A 23189-nucleotide genomic window follows, 5' to 3' on the forward strand; every position below is an offset into this window, starting at 1 on the left:
GAGTGGCTCTGCTTGTGGCCACAGCTCTGGTTCCATGTGCTTCTGACCTTTGCTTCTTTACCACCAAGTATCCAATCCAGTCCAAAGGGCCGCACTGGCACATCCTGCCACTGTGTCATCAATCTTTCCCTCCCTGCCTCTTCCTGCCCTGACCAGTGCCTCATCCTTCAGTAGTGATAAAACACAAACCTTGGGACACCTGGGTGGTTCAGCCAGTCAAGCGTCCAGCTCTTGGTTTCGGCTCAGGTCATGATCTCACCGTTCGTGAGTTTGAGTCCCTTGTCAGGCTCTGCGCTGACAGTGCAGAACCTGCTTGGGATTCTCTCTCTCCCTCTGTCTCTGCCCCTCTCCAGCTCGCTAGCTGTCTTTCTCTCTCTCCCAAAATAAATAAATAAACTTAAAAAAAAAAAGTCTTCATGTATGTCCACAGATGTAAACACTCAGGAGACAGGAAGAAGGGGAACAGAGAAGGTATCTGAGCATGTCTGAACCCCACCTGAGCTGGTCACAATGCTGTACTACATCAATAACCTGGGGGAGCAGCTCAGTTCCTTTGCCCTCATCCCTCATGTTCTGCCATCTCCAGGTCCTATAAATTTCTGCTGCCTTAATATCTTTTCATTATACCACCCTTCTCACAAAGGATCAGGGACTATCAGCCAGCTGCTGTGAACTGCATACAAAGGAAAGCCCATCTCATACTCAATAATGAGGACTTTCATTAGCCCATGTAACTTGGAGCACAGTTCCAGAGTCTGAACAGCATCAACAAGGACCAGATTCCTTCCATCTCTCCATTCTGTTGCCAACAGTGTTGACTTCATTCTCACGCTGTAAGGTTTCCTTCAGTTTGCGAGAGGGCTGCCTGTCTTCCTCATTCATGTCTGGTAAGAGACAATGACTGCCCATTATTCTCTTTTAAGAGCAACAAAGAACTTTCCCAGAAACCTTTACCTGCTCTCTCTTCATGTCTCATTGGCTGGAATTGGGTCACAAAGGATATGGGAAAATGTGTTGGCCAGTCATACCCACCACTTGAACTGTATCATTTCCCAAAACACATTGCTGTTACCTACTGGGGTGGAAGTGGGATGGATATTGGAGAATCACCCTAGTTACCACAGCCATTAAGAGAGCCAAGTCTCCATTCATAGCCTTTGATCCAGAATTAGATCTTTTCTTCAGCTTTTCTTTTTTTTTTTATTTTTTATTTTTTAAGGTTTATTTATTTTTGAGGGATACAGAGACAGAGTGTGAGCGGGGGAGGGGCAGAGAGAGAGAGAGGGAGACACAGAATCTGAAGCTGGCTCCAGGCTCTGAGCTGTCAGCACAGAGCCTGATGCGGGACTCAAACTCACTAACTGTGAGATCATGACCTGAGCCGAAGTCGGACGCCCAACCGACTGAGCCACCCAGGTGCCCCTCTTCAGGTTTTCTTACCATCATTTGGGAAAGATCTAGGAACATGTCTGCCTTCTTAGACTGTTTCTTCTATAACTTAGTCAACTTGATTCTTTCACTTGATGCAGTTTTGACTTGTGTTTGTCATCCTGGTGAATAGTGCTTATGTTTCCATGTAACCAAAGCCTCCTTTACCTGGTTCTCATTCTTTGGCATTGGACATAACCCCATTCAGTGATGCAGAAGTGAGGCACGGAATTGCTTTTCAGCGAACCAACTGTCCACTTTTGGAGGAGGGAAACTAGGTTTGCAAGAGGCTACTTCATGTTGTAGACTGGAAGTTCTACCTTCTATAATCAGGTACACTACATTGAAGAGTCTGGGCTGGACAAGAGGCCACAAAAGAGAAAATTCAGAGAAGCCCAGAGTCTCCACCCTAGGGAGATGATGGTGATAGAATGTGTTGAGGAAGGCAGTACAAGACAAGAGTTGTTCACCCCCGTTTTACAGAGGAGACTCTGTGGCCACAAAGAAAGATAGTGCTGTCCATCTTTTTGGTGGAAAGAGGGTGCAGAGAGGGTCATGAGACATGATGGGATAGTCTTTGTCAAAAATATAAAAATAAAGTAATGAAAGATACTCAGTCTTTTGTAATTATTTATATTTTAGGGTTCTAAAAGGTCTAACGTGAGAGGTCAGGGCTAAAGTCCTGACATCAGAAGCTTGGAGGAAGGATGGGTAGACAGAAAGGGATGTTATTACTTAAAGATGATGCCATTGGCACATTTCTGTCAGAACTTCAGTCAGAGGGAAAAAACATAATAGGTGCCAGGAATGGTTTTTCAGATGTCAGACTGGAGGTGGGGAGGGGGGGTGGTGGGGAGACAGGTCCAATATAGCAACATCTTTAAATAAGAACTAAACTAATTTTAGATATGCCAGCAAACCAAGCTGGAAGCAAAGGGGAAGGGGAGGAACCTACTAAACCACAGCCCAAAATACTCTCATTTCTCCTTACACTATCTCATTCAAGGACCACCTCCTCCTCCTCCTCTGTGCCCCACCCCACCCAAGGTAGGGCCTCATCTCTGTGTACCACTAGCCCTTTATCTCCCTTTATCTCAACACTCTTGACACTGGACTCTACTCGTCCGCTCACCAGTCTGCCTCCAGTGCTGGATCATGTGCTCCCTCAGGGCAAGGATCAGATCCTTTGAGCCTGGAACAGAGACAGTGTTGATGGAAAGAAGGAATGAGTTGAATGAATGAGTGAGTGAATGGATGGGGCTGTGTTAAGATAGGGATGAAGAGAAGTGGAAGCCAGTTCTGTTTGGAGAGAATTAGGGGCTGTCTCCCAGACCTCTGTGGGGTCAAGGATAAGCCACAAGGGAGGCACTAGGTTTCTCAGACCCCAGAATGCAAGGCTGTGATGTGTGGCTGGCCCACCTCAGAAATTCCACACACCCTTCATAAAGTCATCCTAGAGAAAATAAATCAGATATGCTTCAGAACATGGCAACTCCACCTAGTACAATTTTAGTGTCCTTTTAGAAGAAGGAAAAGCCTTTTGGAGTTCAGGGCTAAAAGGCAGGTTCATCCCTGCCATGACCTTGCAAATGCAGTCTAGAAGTTCTGTATCTTCACTTGGCTGGCAAAGTCTTTTGTATCATTTTTCCCCCAAGGAGAAAAAAGTTCGAAAGGAGCTTCATTAATCCATTTTTGTGATGTCGGTAAGATTTGTCTGTAATGAAACACCACTTCTTCCTGTGGCATACCAGCTGGATCCCAAGCCCTGTGACCTGGGACCCTTTATATTTTTAGTAGGCTAAGGCTTCCAGGCAGGTTCTTCTTGATGCCCCAGCCAAGCAATAAAGGTTTAATTAAGATTAAAAAAATTTCCTGGCGAAATTTTCCAGGTTAGCTTCTTTTCTGTAGTCCAAAAACCTCAAAGATTTTTCTTTGGTTAAGAAGGCAATAAATCCACAGATTTATTATTTCTCAGCCAAATAAACCGCCCATCCACACGGACTCTGACAGGTGCAGGGTATACAGCTGCAGGCTACCACTAGGTGGTGTCAGAGTGCCTCTGACCACCTTTACCCAATGCGTGAGAGCTGCCTGGAATTGGCAAAGTGTTAAGCCCGAGGACAAGTTCCCCAGGGAAAGTGAGCTGCATTTATGGTGTTGGAGGGTCCTCAGTCATCTGTGGAGGCACCTGGAACCCACACTTTGGCCAAATAGAAGAAGGGGCAGTGTGGTTGGCTCAGGATTTGCCTTGCCAAACCACAGCTCAGAACCAAAGAGCTGGATAGAGAATTGGAAAACTATAGCCCACTGGTTCCCATCTGGTTAGGAAGCTTACCCAGGCATCCCTACTGCAAAGCATGGCAAAAGGAGAGTCTCAGATTTGTGGCCAGTTTTGAGAATTGAGGACTCTTGAGGTAGGAGGGGCCTTTATAGCCACTTGGTCCAACAGCACCCCACTGCCTAATAAGTCAGGTTGAACTCTGTAGCAACCCTTCAAATGTATGTGGACAATACCCTTGGTCCCCCCAGGTAGGAGCAGCCAGTCCATGGTGTGTATGGGCCTTTGTATCCCCAGAGGGGGGTTTTGTGACTCACCAAGGTGGGTGATGGCTCCTACCACCCAGCCTCAAGCTCTTACTGCCACACCCTGCTGTCTTTCCCAGAATTGGCCTTTCAGAGGATGCAAGAAACCTGAGATTCTTGGACAAGCAAATGTCAGATTGCATTTGACCCCAGCTGCATGCCGTCCTCTCTTCCCCAAGGCAATGGGGCTAACCTTTAGCTCTGATTGCAGAACTGAAGCTGCCAGTATGGAAACCAATTTCTTTAGTTCCCACAAATGGCTGAGACGGTCATCTCTCACCTCCAACCTGAGAGTTCCTGTTACATGAAGTAGATTTATGTGCTCATATTTCTGGGTCTGTGTGCACCGCTGTGGTTTGCCTCCTGGAATTGGATGCAGGAACAAAGAGGATGCCAGACCGTGCTTTTCCTGTTGTTCTGGTTCTCCCTGGGAGAGAAAGAAGCCTCAAAAACCATTTCAGATATTTAGCAAAAAGGTGTCCCTGTGGGCATGGAGTTATCATCACTAGTGGATATTTGTCTCTTTGGAGAAGTCCTATGTGTGTGAGCTCATTCCCTCTCCTGTTTCTTTTCTCCCTTTATTTGTTTTGCTTTTCAGAGTGGACTAGTACTAGGAGCTCACTCCTTAGTCAGAATTCACTTACAAGGCTTCAGGCTCTGTGAGATGAAGGCCTTGTCCACTCTCATGTGCTCATCACCTAATACAGTGACATTTAGGGGGCACATAATAACCATGCATGGAATGGAATGAATGTCAAGACTTCCTTTATTTAGATAATTAACCCTTTTTCCAATGCCCACATACCTAAATCATTCATAGTAGATACGTATTATAGGCATGTAGTGAGCACTATGTTATGGGCTTTACATATGTTATTTTTAATATTTTAGAACAACAAGCCTGCAAAGGAAGATAATACTCCTATTTGGGGGATTAGGAAACTAAGACTCAAAGAATACACTCAGAGTTCAGTCAGTTGTGGGGCCGTGATTTGGAAATTCCAGGTGTGACCCAACCCAATTGGTGGAAGAGTCTAGCTTTCCCCACCATTCATTAACAGCGGAAAAAAATGGAAAGAATTGCCTTAAAACAACTAGCTGAGTTAACATTTGTAAAGTGCTCAGAAAAGCTCCTGTTTCATAGTAAATGCTGTATAAGTGTTTGTTAAATCAGTAAGAATCAAGCATAGGTCAATGCCAGAGATTGGATTAAAGTCAGCCTCATGGCTTTCACTGACAGTGTTTTAATCATCTGGAATAAATACAGTAAAGATGAGTAAAGTGGGGCCATGGGGTGTTCTGTGGACATTTGGCACCGCCACCAAGTCTGCGACATCCAGCCCCAGATGTTCAGCATCACAGAATTGGAGCACTTGGGGCCAGGAGGGGACTCAGAGTTTGAACCTGGAACCCAGGTATCCTTTAATCAGTGAGATCATCAGTGAGATCCAGAGGGTCCATGCACCCCTTAGAATGTTATGCACAGTGTTGTGGTTTCATGTATTTTCCAGGCATAGGGCCAAAATTTTCATCTATTGTTAGAGAGCTCTGCAGCTTAGAAGGGTTCTGAGGTTCAGATCTAGCAGTGCCTCCCAAGGTCAGCATTTAGGGGCAGGTAGGGAATCCCAGTGCTCCAGACTTCATTCCGCTCCCACTACCAGACAGACCTCTGACTCACTCCACCCCCTCCCTCAGCTCCTTTCTTTGGAGACTTGATGGGATGAAAATCACAATGTAGGACTGACAAGGCCATCTGGTCTGGCTGCCTACAGGGAAATAGGTTTTTCTGTAGCCTGCTACCTCCTCTGGGGACACCATGCCTCTCCACTGCCTGTGAAGCACCTTTTTTGAACAATTTGAAGGTTCTCCACATTCCCAAGACTCTAGCCACTGCCCCTTCTCCTATTGTGCATCTTCCCAGCCACACCAGCCTGGCAGTCACGGTGGCCCAATTGCTTAGTGGATTGCTAGGGCAGGAGAGGCCACTCCCCACAGGAGCAAAGAGCCCTTGCTATCCTGGCACTTGTGTTTCTGCTTCACCTGGCAGAAAGGGGCTGTTCCAGTGCCAGGCTTGGGAATGCTGCCTGATGGAGCAGTGACCTGGAGATGCCTGCTTCTGGCCACCCCCGTGGCCTTACCTCACATGAAAAGTACATCAGAAATTTGCCAAAGCTCTTTTTAATTTTCTAGAAGTTATTCTCTCAAACTTGTTATCAAGGTAACTAAGAATATAAAGCAGAAGCAGCAAAGGTACCCAGCCTCCCCTCCCACCCAGGATTTCTCTGAGGCCTCAGGAACTAGTGGAACCCACGGTAGAACACCTGCCTACCTGCCAGGAGATGCCATCTGGTTGTTGGTATTTACAGACTTTGGCAGCCCAATCCTGCCTCCTGGAGCTGTCCCTTTGCTGTTGCTGTACCAAGATATGAAATTGGGAGACGCCTGCCCTCTGGTGACAATTCCAGGGATAACACCATCTTGAGAACCAGCGCCAGGGCCTTGATTGGGCTGGATGCTGAAGGAAGTATCTTCTCTAATTAACAAGTCAATGCTGATTTCCCTTCTGGCCCATTAAGCTCCTTGAGTCATTATTTAACCACTCAAGAGTATTTCGAAACTGGACACATTCTATTTTTCTGCTAAAACACAGTCTCTTAGGAATGTCTGAGTCATTTGAATTTCACAGGAATTTTATTAGCAGGCTGGAATTTCCAAACAATCCCTCAGCCAGAAAGTCTGCTGCTTCAACCCATCTTCTGTCCTGGAGGCTTGGAATCCATGGTCTTGCTCTTCAAGGAGCTAGAAGCCCAGAGCCTTCTTGGATTCAGGCTTCAGCCTCGCATCCATGGCTAAGGAAGGCCTTGGCACTCCCCACCGCCCCCCACTCCTCGCCCCCAAATGCACACAGTCAGGGGCGCCTGGGTGGCTCAGTCGGTTAAGCGGCCGACTTTGGCTCAAGTCATTATCTCACGGTCCATGAGTTTGAGCCCCGCGTCGAGCTCTGGGCTGACAGCTCAGAGCCTGGAGCCTGTTTTGGATTCTGTGTCTCCCTCTCTCTGACCCTCCCCCATTCATGCTCTGTCTCTCTCTGTCTCAAAAATAAATAAACGTTAAAAAAATTTTTTAAAAATTAAAAAAAAAAAAAAAATGCACACACTCAGTCTCAGTGAGTGTCCCTGCCACCTTCTTCCCCCTCCAGAGGACCTGCCTGCCTCACCACTCCCTGGGCCTGGGTTGGCACCTGCTTGCCTTCATTGTCTCATCTCTCTTGCTCCCAGACTCCCCTTGCTGTGCTCCATCCATCTCCTGAAATACCTGTTACCTCTTGCTAAGTTCAAAGCAGTTCTCACTTAGATCACTTGGGATCTCACTGAAATGCAGACCCTTATTCAGAGGGCACGGAGAAGGCCCAAGATTCTGCATTTCTAACCAGCTCCCAGATGATGCTGATGCTGCTGGTCCCTGGAGACCTAGGGCAGCGGTTCTCAATCTCGGCCGCACATTGGAACCCCCTAAGGAGATCAAAACATTCTGAGGCCTGGGTCTCAACCCAGAGGTTGTGGTTTAAGTGGTCTGATGTGTGATCTGGGCACTGGAATTGTTGAAACTCTCTCGGTGGTCCTAGGATGCAACCAGTGTTGAGAACCACTGACCACAATGCAGATTCCAGCCTCCCGGCCCCAAGGCATCTGCTCTTCATCAGATACTCTGTCCCTTTCTTTTATAGGTTGGCTTCCCTCCATCTTTAGTTCAGTCCATCTCCCTGTGTATTACCCTGGGGTCCTGGGGTTCACATACACCATGATGCAAATTGTACCTCTTGAACCTGTGCAAAATTGGGGCTTCATGAAGTCACTCCCAGGTGGGCCTGGCTGAAGGACTGGTAGTTGAAAGCAAGTGTGAGGGGACTGTGGAGCTGGCACAGAGTAGAAGAACAGGATTAGAGCAGTGGGGCACAGGCTTCGTTCTGCAGCTGCCTTGGGGTTCTTTGGGAACCATGTGCATTGCACCAAGGACTGTAGAAATGCCTGCAGCGTCTGCCCTAGGTGGGGTTTGTTAAACCACACTCTGCACTGAAGGAGGATGTCTCCACTCAGCCCAACTCCTGGCTCCTGTTCTGGTGTTTATTCTGTCAGACGTTCTTTGGGGCTGAGTAGAATTTTACCATGAAGAGTCGCTGTTTAGTGTACATTTCCACCATGTCCCCGGATATCACTCCCTCCAACTCTTTCTCAAATGTCACTTTCTCAGTGCAGCCTATGCTGACCGCCTTATCTGAAATGTCACCCTTTATGCTCTATATTTCCTCTACAGTACCTACCACCTGTAGTAAACCACATAATTTACAAACATAATTTGTTATGTTTGTTGTTTGACTCTCTCACCCACTCAAATGTAAGCTGTCCAAGGGTTGTTGCCTGTTTTGATGACAGTGCCTCTGTAGCAACGTGGTGGGTACTGGCATTCATCTGACTCCCAGACCTTCCCCTGCCTGGTTTCTGAATCCTGCCACTTGCCTGGTGCCCTGCCTGGCTGCACCCCGAGGCCAAGGCATGCTGCAGTCTCGGGGCCAGGCCCGCTATTGCTGACTGCAGACTGTGGGTGGCTGCAGACACCTGCCAGTAGTAGCTCTTTACCTGGCTGTGAGTTCCCAGTCTCAGCCACCCCACTTCACACCTACATCTTTACAATAACCAGACCTTGGTCCGGTTAGGAAGTTTTGCTATCCGAACAAAAAAACAAAAATCAACATTTCAGTGGTTTTTTTTTTTTAATTTTTGTTTTTAACATTTATTCATTTTTGAGAGAGAGTGTGCAAGCAGGGGTGGGGCAGAGAGAGAGAGGGAGACATAGAGTCTGAAGCAGGCTCCAGGCTCTGAGCTGGAAGCACACAGCCTGACATGGGGCTCAAACCCACGAGCCGTGAGATTATGACCTGAACCAAAGTTGGATGCTCAACTAACTGAGCCATCCAGGAGCCCCGACATTTCAGCGTTTTAAGGAGCAACATAAAATGACTTTTCCTCCCATGGAAGCAGGTACAGATTGGAGTCTCCTGTTTGTGGGGAAATAAATAGTTTGTTTCATCCCCTTCTCTCTTTGGAACTTTGTGCTTGAGGTAGAAGGAGCAGACTCTGAGGGGCGTATCCCATTCTCCTGGGGTATACAAGGCACAGAGGCCAAAACATTCCCCGGCTTCTTCCGTTTAATGTGCAGGCTGTCTTCCTGCTCGCTGCTCACCCTGACGCCGGCCCAGGCAAACGGCCTTGCAGCTCCCCTCTTTAGTTATAACTGCAGGAGGTGCTTGCGTCACATTTCAGATGACAGTGAAAGGCCACCATTTTTAGGGGCCACAAGTAACTGGACTGGGTTTTCGAGAAGATGTGGAACTGGAGCGATGTCTGCTTTGGGGCATGGCAATGACAGTGCTTGCAGTGATCAGTGATCCGGTGATCCGGGAGAACTTGACAGGAGGGCGGGAGGGGAAGTGATGAGCCACAAGAGAGGTGTGAAAGATTAAAATAGGGCCACTGGAAAGTGGGGGCAGGAATGTCACACTGGGAGAGGAAGAAGGGGGAGTAGGTGAGACATGCAGATGAATCAGAAGAGGTCAGCTGAGTAGTGATGGCCAAAGAGATCTTACAGTTCAAAGGGTCTTTCGTATCCACACGCAGCTGATAGCACCTGTGGGCAGCAGCCTCTAAGCTTCTCTGGGGCTCCGTCCCTCTGAGCTGTGAGGTGGAGGCTTCAGCACCCCTGTCCTTCTTTCCTGCCCGCCCTGGACAGACACACCCAGTCCTCTGTCTGGCAGCCCTTCTCGTGGCCTTTCCTTCACAGGCACTGGCTTCTCACCTGACCAAATCACAGCCACCCTTACCAGGCACCCTCAACACCCCTCTGCCCTGAATACAGGACACCCAGTTAAAGTTGAATTTCAAATAAACAATGAATACTTTCTTTAGTATAACTATGCAATGTTTGGGATATACTCACACTAGAAAATTGTTCATTGTTTATCTGAGATTTAACTGGATGTTCTGTGTTTTATCTGGCAACCCTACTGAGCTCCATATGATGTCAGTTTGGGATCTGCCCTGTAGCCTCTTGCTTATGGGTTGGCCCATGTGAGTCTGCAAGAAGTTGGAGAGAAGTGTTTCTGCATCAGACTTTGAAACCCATCTGCAGTGAGTGATGGAGGCATTCATCAATGGCCTTCACAATCTGGTCTCCACTCACCTTTGTCTCCCTGTCTTCTGCTTGTCCCTTAGTGAGAACTCTCTCTGGCCTGGCTGGTCTCCTCATCCTCACCCCATACTCTTGGGCCAGGTGGGGCTCACATCAGTCCCCTCTCAACCCTGTCCAAAATACCTTCTTCCTTTTCCACAATCACCTGTTGAAATCCCTCTACCCCTATTTGTGGGACCAGCTCCCTGAGGCTGGAGACTGAACCCCCGAGTCTTTGCATTCTCTTAGAACCAAGACAGCACCTGTCATTCCCACAGGTTTTGGAAACTCTCCAGAAAGACTTGAATAAGCCAAATTTCCTGCCAGGTTTTTTGAAGAGCCATGAGCTTTGTACCACCTTCCAACAACTGGGGGCTCCTTCAAGCTTTCCCTAGATGGATTCTGAGGGAGAAACTCCTCCTTGAAGCACTCACAGTATTCCTTTGGGGAGAAGAGAGCATCTCAGAATTCCCTCTTCCAGTGACACTTTAGGATTTTCAGGGCATTGGGCCCTGACCCACTTCAGCGGACGCTTGCCCTGTGTGCAGAGGATGGGGACAGCCAGCTGTCTGGGTCATCAGATAACTTTCCAACATCATCGTCATCATCATTAACAATCCATTTCAGCTCCATGGTGCTTTATAGATCAGATACATTCCCTCATTTAACTTGCAACAATCCTAGGAGTTAAGGAGTTTTACAAATGGGAGGCTGAGGCCTGAAATGCACAGATAACCTTCACACATAGTCCTGTGTGTCTGAAGGTGGAGCCAGAAGTGGGGACTCCCTGACTAGCACTGTCTCTGCTACTTCAGGATGCCTAATTCTTCCTCAAGACGGCAATGAGGTTTGGCCTCAATACCACCTGCCCCCTCAGAGACACCTCTTTTTCCTAGGATCTTGTGTTCCTGAAGGGAGTACATCAAATGCCTGCCCCAGCTCTGAGGTTTTTCACCTCCTTCCCACTTCCAGTCCTACTCAGGAAAAACTCCGTCCTCGGTGACTTGATCTCTACCTGTGGTTGTTCAAGATCATCTAGGCAGGGTTTCTGAAAAGATCTTCCATGAAGCACTAGTCCCACTAGATGCCCTGTGACATGAGGGTGCTGTCCAGCAAGTTTGGAAAGCACTGATACTATAATCCCTTTTGAGCATGATGATGTAAAATAACATATTAAAGGCACTGCAATGTCCTGCCTAGAAAAATAGCCATTTGACTTTGACCCTAATTTTCCAAAACCTATCCAACCATAGAATTATCAAGTAACAACCATTAACATTCTGTGGAACTAGGATTCCATACAACCCCCTCTGAGAAATAGGGATTTAGCTCAGATCTCTTCTTATATAGCTGAAAACCACTGAAAATTCATTCGTTAATTTATCAATCATTCATTAGAGGCGAACTGAGGGTCTTCTAAATGCAGAGTTTGTGCTAGGTTCCACGACTAGACAGACATACAGTAATAACAGCTCGTTTTCATGCAGTTCTTATACCTAGCCAGGCTCTTCACTGACCTTTGTGATCTCCAGTGTTTGCAAGAAGCCCATGAGATGTGGGTTTCACACCCACTGTAAAGATGAGGAGACTGAAACCCAGATGGATGCTGTGTGTTGCCCAGGTCAGCCTATAAACCTAGCTGCACCTTTTTATGATTGGTTTTGCTCTTTGTGATTCTACCCAGTGGCCTCTTGAATAAGGTTGCATTTTGCTGGGAAACGTAGAGCCTGGGAGGAATGATGAGGGTATGTTTGGGACCAGGGCTGTGGCCAGGATCTTACCTCCTCTCCCTCTTGTGTCCCCACAGGTCTACCTGGCTGAAGCCGTGCTGTGGGAAGAGAGCAGCCGTGTGGCAGGTATTTTTGCTCAGTGCAAGTCTCAACAGTTTCCTGGTAGCCTGTGTAATATTGGTGGTGATTCTCCTGACTCTGGAACTTCTAATAGATATAAAGCTTCTCCAGTGTGAGTAGCAAGAGAGATACATATGCAAATACATATGATGTCAATATTCAGTGTGCATCCATCAGGGGTCCCCAACCAGCAGTGCAATATGCCCCAGCCCAATGCCACTGTTACGACCCTGGCCCCATGGCTCATGGGGATTACTGCCCAGGGAGGAAATCTGACAGCTTCTTTCTCTGTCCCCCTGAATACCTGTTTGCCCCTTTCTACCCAATGTGGCCTCTCCAATCCCCCTCCCTAGCATTCCGTGATCAGAAACTGATGAGATCAAAAGTGTTGGGGACCCCTGTATGCACTTTTCTTTTTATTGTTCCCATTTGGAATTCTCTAGGTTGGTCTTTTCTGTATCTTAAAGAGAGTTCTTATGTGTGGAGGCATATCACCTTCTACTAACTAATAATAACAGCAACCACAATGATGATATGATTGCTTGTGTTTTTATCCAGCCATAATTTGGCAGTGTTATTTACACATAATGTGATCATTTTGAAAGGATTTTTCCATACATTTGACCCTCGCAGCAACCCTGTGAGGTGGCATGACTGATTTTATCTCACCTTATAGGCAAGGGAATTAAGATTTGGAGAAGTTAGAGACTTTCCCTAGGTAAGGGTCTTCAAGCCATCAGGCCATTTAATGGCATGGCCAGTTTTTTTCCCACCATAGTGTCTTGGTGTTTGTTCTAGTCTTGTGTTTATGGGAGCCTGATGCACATGGCAGTCAATGGCTTGTCTGCTATCTCTTCTGTCCTTCTAGATGTCCCATGGCAACATGGCTGTTGGGAGGTGCCCACTTCTTGCCCCCCACCCTCGCAGACCCCTATCTGGCTCTCTGGGGAGAGCCAGGTGTCTTTACTCTTGGCTTCAGATGAGTGAGCAGTTTCTGTTAGAGCTCCTGGATCCCTATATTTCCCCAATTCAGAAAGCGGATTATACAAATGCAAATAAAAAAAAAAGATAAAATTTTTGGCCTGCAAGTTTCCACCATTGGCAAAGTGTAGAACTATAGATCCATCCTCAAACCCAGTCAGTCATCTTAGACTTGTTTTCTCAAATGCCCCCAGTTCTTTTACTGGAGCCTCTGTACTCAGGGTCCATCAAAGCTCCTTCCATGCCCTATCAGCCCTCCCTACTCTCTAGAGAGGATGACAGGCAGTACAGAATTGCTTTTGTCTGATAAGCCTCATTGGGTTTTGTGCAGCTGGTGGCCCCTTGGTTCCAATCAAAGTATCTTCCAGCATAAAGTGACCAGCACTGATTTTACACTCAACCTGTCTTCAATTAAACCATGTTGTATACTTTCCCTCCCACTCATCCATATGTCTGCTTTTTATGAGGTCTGGCCATAACAGAGTCTTTCTTTCCCTGTCGTAGGTTATACTTGGGGCCCTCGGCTGCTCAGGTTGTGACAAGGCATTGAATAGAACTGAGAACCTGGCCGACACTGGAATTTTGCTTAAAATTAAGTATCCAGGAGATTGATTTTGGTGGGAGATCCAATAGCAGCTCATAAAAGGCATCTTAAATTCCATAAAACGCACAATCAGAGATTTATTGCTCTTCTAAAGCAAACCGTAAAAAAAGGCACAGGAATTCATTTGAGAAATAATGGGGAGAGATTTTATGTTTTCAGAATCATCTGGAGGTCTTTTCAGAGTCAGACAGGCCTCAGACTCTCGGTTCCCACTAGTATTCATGTGGCCTGGGATGGAAAGAATCCACGGTGCCTCCAGGCCCCAGCTTCTAAGGGTCAGTCACATTGGCCCAATACCAGGGGACCCTGAGGTCTCCCACCTGGAACCTGGTACCGCAGCCTCTCTCTCCCAGACATGCTCCAGGTTCTGGCTTCTGCCCATTCTGTGATCCCAGAGCTTTGGGGGAGGCTCTGGGTTCCTCTCTTTCAGGTCAGCCTTCCCCACTGAGTCCTGGGGTACTTTTCTTTTAGCCCCCAGGGAATTCTGAGCTACACGCTAAGCAGGCCTGACCAGCAGAGAAGCAATGTAGGCCTGTTCTTGGCAGCATTCCTCCACCTTGTTTTGGCCCTGCCCACCGCTCTGCCCGGCTGTCTTTCAGGCCTGCCTTCTAGAAAGCATCCCCTCCCATCCATTCTCCATCAGAGCCCACCTAACCCTTGTCCTGGGCCCAGAACCCTGCTTTTGGCGTCACTACCTGATAAACTACACCTTGATTAGGCTCTGAAGTTGGCCATGGCTCCCGTATTTTAAAGGGGTCTTCCAGAGATAGCGCCTTAACTCTAAGGATTGTCTGGTGGAAGGTGGGCTGGGAGCTTTCAGGGGCTGATGGCTCTCCCCACTTCACTATGGCGTCTGGAGGGCAAATGGAGCAACTTGGAAGCATGGCAGACCCCAGCTGCTTGAGCTGTCATGTTCAGGAGGTGACATCTCCCTACCAGGCCCGGCTCCCTCTTCCATGCCTTTCTCCAGCCTCACTCCAAACACCCCTGCCAGCATAGCCATCTCTACATCAGGGTTTTCACAGTGAAAATTCAAAGTAAGCTCGCTTTGAGTCCCACCCAGTGCCCAGAGCTTTGGCTGTGAATTGTGGTAAGGGTTTCCGAAAGCTCAGGTAGACTTGACTGAAGCTGCCTACCGAGCTCTGACAGCCATGAATGTCTTGATAAGCCCCCCTCTGGAGGGCTCCTTTCTGGGAGGATGGCTATAGCTCACAGCCCACCAGAGCTGATGGGACTGAGCTAGAATTCTGAGGCATGGCCTATGGGGGGACAGACAGAGGGAGGAGCAGCACCACTGGCCCCGCACCCTCCTACCAGCTCCATCACAGACACCACTTAAAGCTGCCCTGGATGTTCTCTGGCCTGATTCTGTCCGGATCCAAATGTTCACATGAGCGGGCCCCGGGCTCGCAGAGGTCTGCCTCCACGCTGTGAAGGTCCTCTATCAACGCACCTAACTCCTTGTGCCTAAAATTGGTCCATTATTGTGTTCATTGCAGTTTCCAGTGCATTCCAGTTTGCTGGCATAATTCACTGGATCAGTCTGGTCATTCTCTCTGTGTTCTTCTCAGAGGTAGGTAAAGACTGGGGCCCTGGGACTTCTGTAGGGCAACTCCTGCCCTGGGGAGACCAAGCTTTATTCTCTAAATATTTACTAGCATCCAGCCCTCTTCTAGCCCTCAAGGCTGCAAAGAGGGAGAAACAATACAGAGAACTGAGCTCTGTGCTGGGAAATGGCGCTGGAGGGGCAGCTGTCGACCCCTTCAGGGAGGCCTGGGCCCCAGGAGGTGACCCCTGCATGGAATATGAGAGGATGGGCAGGTGTTGTCCAAGTAAGGGGCGGGCGATGACATTTGTGAAGGTGAGACTGAGTAGGGCGTAGCTGAAGGAGAGCAAATGGTCATGTTTACAGTAAGGAGCTATAGATAAGAGTCTGGGCTGATGCCTCGGGGGCCTGGAGGTAGAGAGAGCAGTTTGGAAGCTGCCCCTTGAGGGGGGATGCTCAGGCCTGCAGAGGGCAGAGAAGATGGAGTCGCATGCCTGGCCAGTGGATTGAGCAGGTGCTGCAGGACCATGGGGTCTGGCTAGGCCGAGAGCTGCCCCCTTGGTATGAACAGAGGGCCACATGAACAAAGTGGTGGGATCAGGGGTGAGAGGCTCCCTTTATCAAGTCAGCCAGTAAAGCCTAAGTCGGTATCTCTATGTGTCAGGTATCTCTATGTGAGAGGTATCTCTATGTGAGATACCTAAGTCGGTATCTCTATGTGAGAGGGGAAAAGCTCCTGGGGCCTTGTGGGCACTGGGTTTAATGCCAGCTGGTAGCCCAGCGTGGGACTGAAATATGTGGTAAACCAGATCCCAGGACATTGCTCTGCCTTTACACAGGGGTGCGTGACACTTCTTTCAAGCAGTTTCCAGACTGTCACAGTGATACCCTGACCTGCATTTCAGTGCTGTTAACTTGGGCTTGCTGCAGGCAGGGTCTCCCAGGGTGACTGGCAAGGCTGGGCTTTATCTTGTGAGCAGTGGCGGGTCATTGAGGGACTGGAGAGTTGCATGTGGAAATCCGGTTCTTCTCAAGAGAGCAGAAGGCTAGTCTAAGTCAGGTGGCTGGTCACTGCCCCTCTCCACCCATGTGCTCTACCACCACTGCCACAGGTCCACATTAGCTCACGCAGAGCCCCAGTGGGGCATTTCAATGGGCAGCAGGCATGGGGAGAATGGCAGGGGAGAAAAGGCAAAGAGCCTGTTGGGAAGATGCATGCACACACAGACACAGACACACACATACAGATCAGTGGGTGCTGCTTCCCTGGTGGCAAAGGGGCCTCTGGGTCTCAGAGCACAGCAGAACCTTGAAGGACAGGATGAAGTGGGAAAGGAACCTCATGAGTGAAGGTATGGAAGTACAGAATATTTTGAGACCTGATCAGGAAACTCAGGGAGTTAAAAGTCCCAAGGTCCTCTTCTGGGCCAGCTGGAGGCCCTATATGATGGCCCTCGATACCCTGCAAAAATCAGGGGAGGGTTGGGCCTCAGGCCTTCAGTCCAGAACCCTGAGTCTGGGTGTGGGGTGTGGTGGGGCTGGGCAGCAGGCGTTCCAAACACAAAGCGTTCTCTTTCCAGGCCTCGACTCCTGCAGTCCACGGAATTGGCAGGCAAGCCTGGGCCTAAAGCTGTGAATGTGGGGGCAGATCCTGACACTGCCCCTCCTGGGAGTGTCCCAAGCGGCTCGCTGAGACCGCTGCCCTGGAGGTGCCTCAGTACCCCCTAAACAGTGCCTGCTTCCCAGCCTGCTGCCTTTTTAGGGTCTTGCCCTCTCCAGCTCCCTGGCCTCTACTCACCATGATTCCCTCCCACAAACACACGGGCCAAGGCCAGATGTCTCCTTGCTGCAAACCTCAGAAAATGTGTCATGTGTCTGTGACTGCCAACAAAAATGTTTAATCAGTTGTTGCGGTTCTTCCATCTATCCCTCCGCTTTGGTTTTATTGCCTTTGCAGAATTTATTACCCATCGTGAATTTGGCATTCCCTTCCTGTCACTGCCGGAGACAAGCCACCTGAAACAGACAAGCCCCTGTGCAAAGGAATCTCAGTCTCAAACCCCCCCACTCACTCCCATTCACACATCCAGAGGGGGATGGGCCTGGGGCTTCCCACAGGCCCAGCTGGAGGAGAATGACTGTGCCCCTGACCTTGGACCTTGTCGAAGAGAGGGTTGGGTGGAGCTGTAACAAGGTAGTAAGAGAAGAGTAACAGGTGGAGCAACAGAGGGCTAGCAGTAGAGTAACAGGAGAGATCTGTCTCCCCAGCACACCCTGACCAGCATGAACACAGGGGCTGGGACAGTGATCTTGTGATGAGGCAGCTCAGCTCATGAGCCTGGGCTCTCACATGTCATGGAGTGCCCAGAAGAACCAAGCATCAGAAGGGGCTAGAATAGCCTCATAGATGTCCCCCTAGCCTGTTTCTCAGAGGGTTTGGAGTTGTGTGACCGGGGCACCTCCGGTGAGAAAGGCCAGGGCAGCCAATTTCCCTGAGTAGTGCACCACGCCAGTGTATTTGTCCCCTGAAAATGCCAGTTGTACCCTTTTAAAAAATCACACGGACAAGGGGAGCAGCCTGGGGTCACACAGCCAATTCTAGCCCAAACTGGGCCCAGGCTTCTGGGCTCCTAATCTGGTCTGTCACCGCTGCATATTTTTGTGGCCCTGGTGCCAGCAGGTTGTGAGGGGACGGAGAATCTGGGAGAAAGGCTGCCAGGGCCAGGAGCTGAGAAAGAAGAAGTCCAACCCTACAGTGCATCTGACCCCAGACCCAGTGCTACTGGCTCATCCTCCTCTAGTGTGACGTCCATATTACTCCTTCAAGGCTGAGTGGGAAATACTTCCTCCGGAAATACCCAGGGATATGTCTCTGGGCCACATGTGGGGGGTCTCTCCAGGACTCCAAGACTGGCTAGACTTAATGACTGGGTGTTAATTCACAGACAAATTCTACAAAGGTTTGACCCAAAGGGCTCCTGATGCCGTGGTACCTTTTGACTTGTTCGGAGCAATATTCCACTCCTTGTCTCCACTGAGCTTTAGGACAACCCAGAATGTGGGTGTGACATTTTACAAGTTGGGAAACTGAGGCCTGGGAAGGTGTGGAAAGCTGCCCAGGGCCTGCAGGAGTGACAGGCTGGACCAGAAGGTGGGTGTGTAAGTGCTCTATGTCGTCCTTTGCCCATCTCTGTGCTCTGAGGGCTCCTTCAGGGAAGATGGGTTACTCCGTTCTGTGCAGGCCCCAGAGGACAGATCTAGACTCAAAGAAGGGAAGCGTGAGGCTGCTTTGGGCTCAGTTTGAGGACATCTGTTCAAACAGGCTGTGCTATTTTCCAGTGAGACAGATGCTTCTCAAAGTGGTAAGAGCGAGTCTCCCTCAGTCGAGCAGTCTGTGTGGGGTCCCAAGGTGACCAAGGCGAAAGCGGGTGCCCTCGAACTTTTCCTGGGCCCTGATATTCCAGATGGCTCTGAAGCACCCAAGAATGAGCAGAGCCTTTGGGATCCAGATGGAGAATTGTACAAATGGTGTTTGCAAAAACCAGGCTGCCCCACCCTTGGCTGACACCAGGACCGGCCAGCCACGTGCAGCCAGGGGGTCCAGCTGCTTCTCTTCCTGACTGTACAAGGATTTAGGGCCTGACCAGACTGGGCCACCCTGCAGCAGAGCTCCAGTGCAGGCCATGAGGTGTTGGCCCTGTCCCCTAATGCTGGGTGTGGGGGGATCTGGAGAAGCCCAGCTCTTTTCCTGGAAGAAGAAAAAGCTGACCCATGGCTGGCCCTCTAGATAGGAGCCTCAAAGCAGTGGTGGCAACAGCTGCTTCTTCCTTCTCCTCCTATTATTATTATTTTATTGAGGTAAAGTTTACATAATATGGGGCTCGAACCCACGAACTGGGAGATCATGACCTGAGCTGAAATCAGGAGTTGGATGCTTAAATGACTGAGCTACCCAGGTGCTTGCACATAACATAACTCCTTAAACTCTACCCTCTAGTGCATTCAGTGCATAACCAGTGTTGTACATGACCTCTTTCTAGTTTCCAAGCATTTTCCTCAACTCTCAAGGAGGCCCCAAACCCATTACGCAGTCACTCCCCATTCCACCTTTACCCAACCCTTGCCGACCACTGATCTGCTTTCTGTGTCTGTGAACTTAACTCTTCAGGATATTTCATATTAATGGAATCACAAAATACATGGCCTTTTATATCAACATGTTTTCAAGTTTACTCACATTGTAACATGGGTTAGTGTTCCACTCCTGTTACGTCTGAATACTATTCCTTTGGATGGATAGACCACGTTTTATGTTTCTACCCATCAGTTGATCAAGGCTTCTTAGGGCCACCTCCTCTCCCAAGGCAGCCTCTCAGTCTTGAGGGAGTGTGGCCTGCCCTGTTACCTGTGCCGTGTGCCAAGAGGAGGCCAGTGCCAAACTGAACTGAACCAAGGCCTCCTCTTAGCAAATCAGCAGTCACCCCAAGATTCTGGATTCATGAGGGGGTCCCCCTCCTACCTGCTGCTTCCAAGCAGGAGTGAGCCTCAGTAACCACACAGAAGGCAAGAGGGTGGTAGAATGCTTTATGCTGAGAGATGAGGATGCCGTTGCGTACCTTCAGAGCCCCATGAGAACTCAACAGAAGGGAGCCTGTTTGGCCACTGACTTGCTATATGTCCTTGGGCAAGTCACCGCCTCTCTCTGTGTCTTGGCTTCCCCCATCTTTGACCTGAAGGAATTGGAGCTGTCCTAGAGGCTGCCTTTCTGACCCCACCTGAGGTGGAGCCACTGCTTGCCCTCAGGGGAGAGTTTAATTTCTGTCTCCCTTTCCAACTTCCAGAGAGGTGGAAGGAAATCAGGGTCCCAGACCTGCCTCACCCCCAGCCGAGGGAGTCCCTGCCCATCCTGCCACTTCTGACTTCCCTTGCCCCATCTGTAACGTGAATAGCAGCTGCCCCGCCACCTCACGGGAAAAGCCTGTTAGGTTTATGAACATGCCTTAAACAGACTGAAGAGAAAGAAGTGGGTAAGAGCCCAGAGCAGTGGACTTCTAGAGGGACCAGACTTGATTTAGAAGGTTCGATCCTGCCATCCCCAGCCTGTGCCTCCCGCCTCTGTTGGGCTGGCACTAGAGCAAGTCTGCAGTGACTTGTTGCTGCTTTTTCAGCACTGCCAGGAGCCCTTTGTCCTCATACCCCAACCAGGCCCCACCTGGTACTGTGCAGAGATAAAAAAAAAAAACAATGCCACTATGCAGGGTTATGTGGACGTGAAAGGGGGTAACTCACATTATAGATCTGTTTGTGTGTTGTGACACTTTCCTGGAAGATGGCAGCCAAATGTCTCATTTGTAAAGTGAGTATATTATAACCGTTTTCCAGTAGATAGAGGCGCCATAGGGTCAGGAACCTCCCCATTTGCATGGAGGTACCACATAAGCTAGTGGAGGCCCTGTCAAATTCCATGTACTTATTTTGGAAATGCCTGTGATTTCTGCCTGGAAGGACTGTCCCGCTTGCTACTGCTTTTCTGACACCTTCCCTTCCTTCAAGGCTCAGCCCAGGTCCCCCTCCTTCACCTCTTTCAGGCATCCTGTCCTCACCAGCCCATGTAGATCTCCCCTACTCTGAGCTGAACCCATTGTTATTTCACTCCCTTGGGCCCAGGTTTTGCCTCCCCTTCTGCTGTGAGCAGTAGGACAGGAGCCTTAGTATATTCTTCTGTCTCCCCTGATCACCTGATATGGGACTGGGCATCTAACACTCATCATTGAAGGAGTGAATAAATATTTGAGAAATTATTCTTCAAAATCTCATTTCCATTTTTTCATTTGCCACGACCTTGGCAGTGATCTTAGGGAGCGTGAAAGTCGGATACAGAGATGAATTTTCTAGACAAGTTGGAATGTACTACTTTAGATAGTGTCAAGCTCACTGTCATTGGAAGTTTGCAGGCTCAGGCAAATGACCCACTCATTGAGCTACTGGATAAGGGATGAAAACAACGGAAAGGTGTTGGGCCATGCGACATAGCATTTAAGGTTCTCCCTCCAGCTCTGAGATTCTAGGAATAATTTCAGGTCCAGAATGTTCCGCTTACCTCACATCCTTTATTTGTTTGTTTGTTTGTGTTGAGAGAAAGAGAGACTGAGGGAGTGGGGCAGAAAGAAAATCCCAAACAGGCTGCACACTGTTAACACAGAGCCCAACTTGGGACTCAGTCCCATGAACCGCGAGATCACAACCTGAGCCAAAATCAAGAGTCCTATGCTTAACTGACTGACCCACCCAGGTGCACCTTACCACCACATTCTTAGGAACAACTGATCTGGGCAAGTGGGGAGAACTGGGATAATACTTCTAACTCCTGGAGGAGGTACCTAGTAGGAAAGAAGCCTGTCCTCACTGGCCCTTGGCCTCAGAAGCAGACTGGGACCTCATTCTGGGCCATCAGGGTAACATTCAAAAAGAGCTGGGAGCCACCAGACAAGAGAATCCATAGGTTGGGTCCCTGGTGACTTCTCATGCTTCATCTACATTAGAGTAAGCACTGAGGCTCTATCCAATCACAAAATAATTTTTTTTTTATGAAATAATCTTCATGTTTACAAGGATAATTCTGGCTATTGTAGAAAATTAAGAAAATATAAACAAGCCAAAATAAGAAAATAAAAATCACCCATATTCTTATCACCCACAGACAACCACTGTTAATTTGGTCTATGTCCAGTGAAACTTTTTCAATGGTCCAGTCAAGTTGACACATAAAATTAACCATCATCCCTCCTAATACAGAGGCACTTGACAAATGGAAGCTCTTATTTATTTATTCATTTAGCCAACATTTCTAAGTGACTCTGTGATGCACTGTAGGTGGTGCTGGGTTGTAAGTTGGCTGTAGTTGGCTAGGAAGCAAATGTATGTATTGAGAGAGCCAGGAAAGGAGCTTAAGTTCAAGCTTAAGGCAGTCATGGAAGACCTTAGAGGGGAAGCAATCTGTCTGCAGATGTGTGAGCTTCCAGGTGGGTGAGATAGAAGGACCTCAGACGGCAGTCACAGAATGCAGAAGGGCAAGAGCCGTGAGCTGACACCACGTGTCTGGTTGTTGACTATGGCAGTGGAGGTGGCAAGACATCCTGAGAACCCAGGCAAGGCCAGGTCACAAAGGCCCCTCAGTGCCTTGCTCAGGAATTGGGGTCTTGATCCAAGGGCGGTGGGGAGACCCGGGAGGCCTCCAGGCAGAAGAGGGACATGATGGGGAATGATGAAATTGGCTTTTTAGAGAAATCACCCTGAGAGCTGGGTTTGGAGGAAGGAGGAAGACTGGAATTTGGAGACCATGTAGGAGGCATGGCTCAGCTGTGCGGGGTTAAAGGTTTGAACCAGAAAGTGCAAGTAGAGGTGGAGGAAGGGACAAACTGGAGATGAATTAAAGAGCTGTATTTTGTGGGACTTGGGAATGTTCATCACTGGTGGCCAGGGGTTGGGAGGGAGGGTAGCAGTGGAGAAGACAAGACAGAGAGGGGATAGTGATGGGGTTTGCCAAGTCAGAACTACAGCAGGAGGAGGCCTAAGCCGGACACATGGACTTAGGGGGCTTCAGGATATTGGTGGGAGTTGCAGCCAACGGTACGATCGTCCAGGGATGTGGGGAGGAAAAAGAGAAGAAACTGGAGCCCTGGGAAATAATCTTGGTATGGAGGGAGGAAAAGAAATCTGCAAAGGTAACCGAGAAGATATAGGCAGGGCAGTGGGAGGAGAACGCAGAGCATGCGGCTCCCTGGAGAGGAAAGAGGAGTCCTTGAAGAGCAGGGATGTGCTCAGTGCCCCACACGCTGCCAGACTAAGATTAATTGCAGGACATCATCCATGAGATCTGACAACAAATAGTCATCAGTAACCAAGGTGTAAGTGGTTCCACTGCTGTGGTGGGCTCATGTCAGATTGCGGTGGGTTAAGTGGAGACACCTCT

General features: G+C 49.0%; 1 protein-coding gene across 3 annotated transcripts in view; it reads left to right on the plus strand.

The window, feature by feature from the left end:
- TMEM266 (transmembrane protein 266) overlaps window positions 1–23189 on the plus strand; it is a 131020-nt gene that overhangs the window by 67544 nt on the left and 40287 nt on the right. For all 3 annotated transcript variants that reach the window (XM_042941308.1, XM_042941307.1, XM_042941309.1), the window contains exons 4-5: window positions 12044–12198; window positions 15171–15244. In XM_042941308.1, the coding sequence (XP_042797242.1) occupies window positions 12044–12198; window positions 15171–15244 (229 nt within the window). The remainder of the gene's footprint in view (window positions 1–12043; window positions 12199–15170; window positions 15245–23189) is intronic.

The sequence above is a fragment of the Panthera leo genome, chromosome B3 (genome assembly GCF_018350215.1).
Source record: "Panthera leo isolate Ple1 chromosome B3, P.leo_Ple1_pat1.1, whole genome shotgun sequence".
Lineage (NCBI taxonomy): Eukaryota > Metazoa > Chordata > Mammalia > Carnivora > Felidae > Panthera > Panthera leo.